Genomic DNA, 9,047 nt, shown 5'->3' with positions numbered 1-9,047 from the left:
GGATCGAACCCAGGCCGCACGAATGCCAGGTGAGCGCGCTACCGCTTGAGCCACATCCCCAGCCCCATTTTTTTTTTTTTAAGAGAGAAACAGAGAGAGAGAGAGTCAGAGAGAGAATTTTCATATTTATTTTTTAGTTTTCGGCGGACACAACATCTTTGTATGTGGTGCTGAGAATCGAACCTGGGCCGCACGCATGCCAGGCAAGCGCAATACTGCTTGAGCCACATCCCCAGCCCTCTTTTTTTTTTTTTTTTAATACCTTTATTCTATTTATTCATTTGTATGTGGTGCTGAGGACCGAACTCAGGGCCTCACATGTGCTAGGCAAGCACTCTACTGCTGAGCTATCACCCCAGCCCCAGGGAATTCTTATATATTCCCAAAGGAATATAAATTCATACAATCTTTTTGGAAACAATTTGGCAATATCTACTAAGGTTGACTAGAAACTCTCCTACAATGTATACTGGAAACTACTGCATATGTGCAACATATGACATGTATAAAAATGTTAATGGCAATTTTGCTGAAAACAGTCCCTCCAAAGAAATCCAACAATAACAAAGCCAACAGGAAAATGGATTAATAAATGAGTCAAACAAAGACTATTACACGATAGGGAGAAAAGCAATTACAGCTACACATAACAAACTCCAATCAATGTCTTGTCTTCTATGAAAAACTTCTGAAATATCAGGGTGCACACAAATTAAGATCTTGTTAAAATGAGATTGAGTCTCAGGAATAGGACCTGAGAGTCTGCATTTCCAACAAGCTCTCTGTTGATCCACAGGTTACACTTTGAATAAACTCGGTCTTCAGGTGTGGGGCTTAGAGGTAGAGTGCTTGCCTAGCATGGGTAAGGTTCTGGGTTCCATCCCCAGCACCTAATATTAAATACATATGTGTGAGTGTGTGTGTGTGTGTGTGTGTGTATACATATATTTGTATGTATAATGATGAAAAAAATTTTAAACAAAATAATAAACACAAAATTCAGGAGAAGAGCTGGGCGGAGTGGTGCACATCTGTAACCCCAGCAACTCCGGAGGCTGAGGCAGAAGAATCACAAAGTCGAGAACGGCCTGGTCAATTGAGTAAGAAACTGTTTCAAAATTAAAAAAAAAAAATTAGATGGGCTGGGGAATGTAGCTCAGTGGTAGAGCGCCCCTAAAAAATACCGCCAAAAGAAGCTGGATTAGGTAAATGAAATGGTTCAATTGTTCTGGTGATGTTTACTTAAATATGCTGTTGAGTACACGAGTATGCATTATACACGATAACTTACATGTTACATATGTATTTTCCAGCTAGCAAATACTGCATTAAAAAAAAAAAAGGACAATAAAAACCAAAGTGATCAGAGTAGAAGCTAGATGGCGTCAGAGGCCTAGGTTAAAAGGGAGTTAGTCCCGCAGCGCTCAAATGTAATTTACATATCTAACGAGCTCAAACAGCGTTCAATACTCGGTGGCCAGAAATCCACCCAAGCTAATTCGTTTGAGGCTACACTAAAGGGTTAGGACTTGTACTAACAGTCCAAGTTTCTCAAATTCGCTGTATTTCGTGAAACCACCTGGCACTTGTTAAAAATAAAGATTTCCAGTCAGGCGCAGTGGCACACGCCTGTAATCCCGGCAACTAGATAGGTTGAGTGATGATAGCGAGTTCGAGTCCCGGGCAATTTAGTGAGACCCTATCTCAAAAATAAAATAAGGGTTGAGGATATATCTCCGTGGCAGAGCACCCCAGGTTCAATACCCAATACCACGGGGCTGGGGAGGGAGGAGAAAAAATTAAAAATACAGGATTTGCAGACAGTTCCGCAATAGATTCCGATCTTATCAGTGTAGGAAGTGGCCAGGGAATCCGCATGCCATAGGTTTAGTGCAGTCCAGCCCTATTTGGCAAGGAGAAACCGCTCTGCTCGCCCGGTGAAAGACCTAGCAGTCGCAGGCGAAAGACTGACTGCTCGGTCAGCCTCCGCCGCAGGGTAGTCGCGAGCGCAGTGAACCCAACTTAAAGAGGCGGTCATCACTCCCCTCCCGCGGAATTGGCCCCCCCAGGTTTTCGGGGAAAGCCTCTGCTGAGAGTCCCCAAAGGGTAGAAATCTGAGAGAAAATTGTTACTGCACTAGAGGATGCATTCTCGGTTACTATGATGCCCAAGGTCGCCCCTGGATTCTCCTTCACTACCCACCAGGGGCACTTCTCACGCCTCCCCCCACCCCGGCCGCCCACGAGAACGACACAAGAAACGCGAGATACCGATGCAAAGGTGTGGCCCAACTCTGACCAATGGGGTTGGGGGGCGTGGCTTCTAGCCTTTCTTTCATTGGCCCAGGGCCTTCCAGAAACTCGGTATTCAGGCGTCGCTGCGGTAGTCGCTCGGGCGTCTGAACGCGCTTTCAATTTAGCTTGTCCCTCTTTCGGCTGCCGCCATCATGGTGCGGAAGCTTAAGTTCCACGAGCAGAAGCTACTGAAGCAGGTGGACTTCCTGAACTGGGAAGTCACTGACCACAACCTGCACGAGTTGCGCGTGCTGCGGCGTTACCGTCTGCAGCGGCGCGAAGACTACACCCGGTACAACCAGCTGAGCCGCGCGGTGCGCGAGCTGGCGCGGCGACTGCGCGACCTCCCCGAGCGTGACCCGTTTCGCGTGCGTGCCTCTGCCGCCCTTCTGGACAAGCTGTATGCTCTCGGTCTGGTGCCGACGCGCGGATCGCTCGAGCTCTGCGATTTCGTCACAGCCTCATCCTTCTGTCGCCGCCGCCTTCCCACAGTGCTCCTCAAACTGCGCATGGCACAGCATCTCCAGGCTGCCGTAACTTTCGTGGAGCAGGGCCACGTGCGTGTCGGCCCGGACGTGGTTACCGATCCCGCCTTCCTTGTCACTCGCAGCATGGAGGATTTTGTCACCTGGGTCGACTCTTCCAAGATCAAGAGGCACGTGCTGGAATACAATGAGGAGCGCGATGACTTTGATTTGGATGCCTAGCAGATCTCGCCGCGTCTGCCTTTTACAGATGAGAAAGTTGAAGCCTCATACTGGAGATTCTGAATGCCCTTGCCAAGAGCACCGGTCTTGGGTTCTTAAAAACTTGGCTTCTTAATTGCAGGTCACAGTAGCGGGAGTGAGGAAGTTTGTTCCTGTTTTCCAGGACATTTTCTTAGAACTTGGATCACTGACTATTAAATGACTACCTTGGGAGACAGTGGGGATTGTTAGCTGTTTTTGCCTGAAGCATTGTGTAAAAGCTGTAACGTTGCCTTCTCCTCCCTTTCCTTTATCAGTTTGTACTAGGAATATTTGGTTCAATTTATTTAACTCAAGTATTTGTTCCTGATCGTCATTAACCTGTGTACATATGGAGAGTTTGGGCTCAAGTTCGCATAAAATGGGTTGAGACTTTTCACTTGTAATCCCAGCTACTCTGGAGGTTGAGGCAGGAGGATCGTAAGTTGGAGGTCAGCCTGGGGGCTAGGACAAATTAAAAAAAAATAATAATGCTTGCCTAGAATTTGCTAAACCCTGGGTTCAATCCTCAGGCAAAAGAAAAAAAGAAAAGACTTTAGTGTTAAGAGTTCCTTTCCTCCTGTAAAGAAACACTTTCCCTAGTACCAATAAATGGCCCAACCACTTTGTAAATGCAACTTTTCTTATAGTTTTCTTACATTGGGATGACCTTATCTATAGATCTTCCTGTCCCAAGAATCCAGAGGGGTAGGATCACCAGTGGTCCATCTGTGGGTGAGGTCTGCAGTGGGCCACAAGTGGAGCTGCAGGATGTTGTACAGGACTGGACAAATTTGCTGCTTTACCAGTCAGTTCCTTGGAATGAATGTTTTGGCAGAGCTCTTCTCTGCAGGACTTCCTGTTGATATCCCAACCCCAGGAAATCTTGTATTAGAGGGCTGAAGCATTTGCTTGCCTAAGGAAATAATCACCCTGTAACGTGACCATCTAGCGGTTAGAAGTGGCCCAATAGGTTCCTGGAAACATGTTTTTAGGAGGGATAGAGCTGTGCTTAGCCATCCCATGTGCTCAGTCCCCCCCCTCAAAAAAAATGGAGTGGTAGAAAATTAAAAAGGAGAGTAGAGAGCATACCAAATTTTACCCTGGACTTCAAAAAGGAAAATAAGTAGAATGCTGAGGCTAGTAGGTGGGCTTTTACATATGCCTTCAGTTCTCCAGGTGTGAGGCAGCATTTAGTGAAGAAACAAGGTGGTGACATGAGATGATAATCACAAATGCTTCTATATGATACATAGTTGTAAGTGTATTATATTAACCCATTTACTTCTCCCAACAATCCTATGATATGGGGAGATTCAATTATTCTCCACTTTTCAGATGAAGGGAATTGCAGCAGAGATCGGTCAAAACATTAAGATTGTATGGCCATAGTGTCAGACTGGAATCATAATCTTTTATAAGAGACTATCAATGGGATTGGGGATGTAGTTCAGTGGCAGAGTGCTTGCTGAGTATGCAAGAGGCCCTGGGCTGCATTGCAAACAAACAGAAAAAGAGACTATCAGTGTCAGATCAACTGGTCCTTAGGAGTGAGTCGGTTTAAAGAGTCTCTAAACTTAAGTTTCCAAGTCAGCACAGAAAACCAGCAGCATTAGGCAATGTGATTGATCTCACCAAATTGCTGTTTTAAAGGGCTGAGGCAGATGTAAGCATTAAACTGGGAAGGCTTCAGGGAAAAGGTGGTGTTCAAGTTACTCTTCCCCAGAACTCTGCAAGCTATATATTATCCATATTCTCAATTTGTGAAAAAACTGGGACAAGAATTTGTCCTGGCTGGAGGTCATGTCCAGGCTCATGTGATTCCAAAGGCCATAATTTTTTTTTTAATATTTATTTTTTAGTTCTTGGCAGACACAACATCTTTGTTTGTATGTGGTGCTGAGGATCGACCCTGGCCGCACATATGCCAGGTGAGTGCGCTACCGCTTGAGCCACATCCCCAGCCCCAAGGCCATATTTTTTTCAGTGCTGTCCCTTTATTGTAAGAAAATCTGACTCCTCAGCTCTAGTAGCTGAATACAGTCTCTGCCCATTTGAAGGAGCATTCTTAGAACTTCCAGGCTTATGGATCTTAACAGAGGGAGAGAAAGGTGGCTCTTAGAAGGTAGGCCCTCCAGTGACCACGCCTTGGGAGTAGTTGGAGCCTGCACCATGACCCAAGCAGATAAAACATCTATAAATTCTCTTGAAGTAAACTGGGTCCAGGGATTGAGATGATAGGAAATATAATGGCTGGCTGCCTATACATGGGTCATCTCTGGGTTTCTCATTATTCTCATACTCAGAACTTCCAGAAGGTTCAACACAGCCAGTGAAACCAGGCCTTGTGCTATATCCCAAGGTCCTACCATTATGAAGCATGATCATAATATTTTCCATAGCCACTGACCATTCACTCTGTTGTGTATCAAAAGAATGTTACCCTGCCAAAACAGAGGCCTGCCCTTTGCTTCTAGGAGGTCATTTCTAGTCCCTTTGCATGCCATGTTTAATGGAAGTGTCTTTGTTTGCCTAGGAACCTTGGTTGGACCAGTGAGTGCTTTGTGTCATGGATCAGATCTCCTGAGCAGCTGGAAACTAGAAAATTCAAAGTAATATTATTTTTTATTATAATCAAGTGATAATGTACTTTGTGAATTTTCTAGTTGTTTTTGTATTATGGTTAAGCAGACATATAATTTACCATTGGGAAAATAAAAGGAAAATTACAATGAAAACATTGAAAGAGCTTTGGAAATGAAGTCTGGAGACCGTTAGGATACTGGACAATTCCAACCGCTGCCTGGAACATGATCTTCGATCACTTCTACCCTTTGTATGCATCTGGAACAACCAAAATGAGGTGGCTATACAGCTATATAGTACCCAGAGCTCAAAACGCAAATTACGAGATTATCATCTAGAGTGGTGCACCATGGCACACGGTGTAATCCCAGTGACTGGGTAGGCAGGAGGATCACAAGTTTGCAGCCAACCTCACCAACTTAGTGAGATGCTGTTTTAAAACATAAAAAGGGGACTGGGATTGTGGCTCAGTGGTAGAGTGCTTGCCTAGCATGTATGAAGCACTAGGTTCGATTCTAAATACCACGTATAAATAAGTTAATAAATAAAATAATGGTCCATTGACAATTAAAAAAAAAAAAGAACATAAAAAGGGCCGGGCATGGTGGCACATGCCTGTAATCCCAGGGGTTTGGGAGGCTGAGATAAGAGAATCATGAGTTCAAAGCCATCCTCAGCAACTGGAAGGCACTAAGCAATTCAGTGAGACCCTATCTCTAAATAAAATTCAAAATAGGGCTGGAGATGTGGCTCAGTGGTCTAGTACCCCTGAGTTCAATCCCCAGTACCAAAAACAAACAAAGGGCTGCAGATGTAGCTCAGTGGTAGGGCACCTGCCGAGAGTGTGAGGACCTGGATTAAATTCTGCCTCTGCACCCCCGCAAAAAAATCACAAGAGTGTTACCAACCAGGCATTATCGCACATGCCTGTGATCTCAGCTACTCTTGAAGCTAAGACAGGAGGATTGCAAGTTTGAGGTCATGCATGGGTAACTAAGGGCTGGGGATGTAGGTCAGTGGGAGAGTACCCCTGGGTTCAATTCCAGTACTGGGGGTAGCGGGGAGTTACTAGACTCATGACTTATGGACATTTCCATTCTGTTTACACATTTTTTTTTTCCGGTACTGGGGATTGAATCCAAAGGTTTTAACCACTGAGCCCGATTCCCAGCCTTTTTTTTTTCTTATATATATTTTTAAAGTTTAATCTCAAACTGGGAGCTTCTTTTTTTTTTTTTTTTTTTTTTTTTTTTAGTTGTAGATAGACATAATGCCTTTATTTTATTTGTTTATTTTTATGTGGTGCTGAGGATCAAACCCAGTGCCTCACGCATACAGCCCCAGCCCTATATTTTATTTTGAGACAGGATCTCATTAAGTTGTTCAGGGCCTCACTAAGTTGCCAAGTCTGGCTTTGAACTCATGATCTTCCTGCCTCTGCCTCCGGAGCTGTTGGAATTATAGGCATGTGCTACCATGCCTGGTTTACACTTTTCTTTTTTTACTTTGTAACTGGGTCTCTGGACTGGAACTTTCCATCATGTATCTATGTCACAAATCCTGTGGACTGTTTGGCTTTGGCTGCCTAGAACATAGCGATTACGGAGAGAGAACATATTGTATGTCAAAATTATCTTGTACTATCTCAGGCCCTTTAGAAAAATAGCCATTTTACTTTTTTATTATTATTATTATTTTTAGTTGTAGATGGACACAATACCTTTACTTTATTTATTTATGTGGTGCTGAGGATCAAACCCAGTGCCCCACAAATGAGAGGCAAGTGCTCTACCACTGAGCCACAACCCCAATCCTTATTTTTTTAAACTTTTTTTTTTAGTTGCAGATGGACACCATGCCTTTATTTTATTTATTTATTTTTATATGGTACTGAGGATCAAACCCAGTGCCTCACACATGTTAGGCAAATGCTCTGCCACAGAGCTACAACCCCAGCCCGCTGTTTTACTTTTAACCTTTGTATCTGACTTAACATTCTCTCAACTATTAGGTAAACCTTTCATAATCTGTGTGTGTTGGTCCATCTGTTTGGTACTGGAAATATAATCCACGGTGCTTTAATATTGAGGTACATCCCCAGCCCTTTTTTATTTTGGGATGGGGTCTCATGAAATTGTTGAGGATGCCCTGGAATTTGTGATCCTCCTGCCTCAGTCTCCATAGTCACTGGAGAGGAAGGACCACTAGCTTCCACCAACCCTAAAGCTAAGAATGCCAGAAAATAACATCTGAGCCAGGCATGGTGGTTCAGGTTTGTAATCCCAGCTTCTAGAGAGGCTGAGGGAGGAGGACTCCAAATTCAAGGCCAGTATTAACATTTTTTTTTGTACTGGGGATTGAACCCAGGGATGCTTTATCACTGAGCGACATTCCCAGCCCTTTTTATTTTTTGAGACAGGGTCTTGCTAAGTTGCTTAGGGCCTCACTAAATTGCTGAGGCTGGTTTTGAACTTGTGATCTTCCTGCCTCAGCCTCTGGAGCCACAGGGGATCACCATGCCAGCCTCCACAATTTGATGAAAAATTTTTAAAAAGGTCAGGGGATGTAGCATAGTAACAAAGCACCCCAAGGCTTAATCCCCGTACCAAAACAACCAACCAAGAAACATAGAGATTTAGTTAGGCTGTGCTTTGTTAGAAATTCGTCAACCTTAATTTCCTCGGCATTTATCCTCAGAATGAGGAGGTTTAAAAACAGTTACCAGGAAGTTGCTTTTAATTTTGAAGGGCATCTGCTTCAGAACTGAGGATTGAAGACTGGGGCTCACACATCCTAGGCAAGGGCTCTACCACTTAGGTACATGCCCAGCCCTTTTTTAAAATTTTATTTTGATGCTGGGTGTGGTGGTGCATGCCTGTAATCCTAGCAACTCTGGGAAGCTGAGGCAGGAGAATCACAAATTCAAAGCCAGCTTTAGCAATTTAGTGAGACTATGCCTCAAAATAAAAAATTAAAAGGACTGGGGATGAGGCTCAGTGGTTAAGCACCCCTGGGTTTAATCCCTGTTTCCCCCCCAAAATTTTTTTTAAATATTTTTTTAGATATTGATGAACCTTTATTTTATTCATTTTATTTTTATGTGGTGCTGAGAATCGAACCCAGTGCCTCACACATGCTAGACAAGCACTCTGCTACTGAGCCACAACCCCAGCCCATCCAAAATTTTTTTTAATTTGAATTTTTTTTTTGTGGTACTAGAGTTTGAAGCCAGGACCACATGGGTTAGGCAAGCATTATCCCACTAAGATACATCCCTGGCCCCAAAAGTTCTAAATTTTGATAAAGCCCAACTTATCTATTTTTCTTTTGTTACCTGTGTTCATAGTATTAGACACAAAATATCTTTGCCAAACCAGTGTCATAAGGATTTTCTTCTAAATATTTCATGGTTTAAGTGTTTACATTTAAGTTCTGGTTGTTT

At 43.7% G+C, this 9,047-nt stretch overlaps 1 protein-coding gene across 1 annotated transcript; it reads left to right on the top strand.

The window, feature by feature from the left end:
- Nucleotides 1–2,351: 2,351 nt before the first annotated feature.
- On the top strand, nt 2,352–3,339 carry Imp3 (IMP U3 small nucleolar ribonucleoprotein 3). The gene has a single exon (XM_026387822.2). The coding sequence runs from the start codon at nt 2,447–2,449 to the stop codon at nt 2,999–3,001; it is 555 nt and encodes a 184-aa protein (XP_026243607.2). The 5' UTR covers nt 2,352–2,446; the 3' UTR covers nt 3,002–3,339.
- The last annotated feature ends 5,708 nt before the right edge of the window (nt 3,340–9,047 follow it).

Source organism: Urocitellus parryii, chromosome 6, assembly GCF_045843805.1.
Source record: "Urocitellus parryii isolate mUroPar1 chromosome 6, mUroPar1.hap1, whole genome shotgun sequence".
NCBI lineage: Eukaryota > Metazoa > Chordata > Mammalia > Rodentia > Sciuridae > Urocitellus > Urocitellus parryii.
The sequence above is the reverse complement of the archived record's forward strand: the minus strand, read 5'-3'. Positions and strand labels throughout refer to the sequence as shown.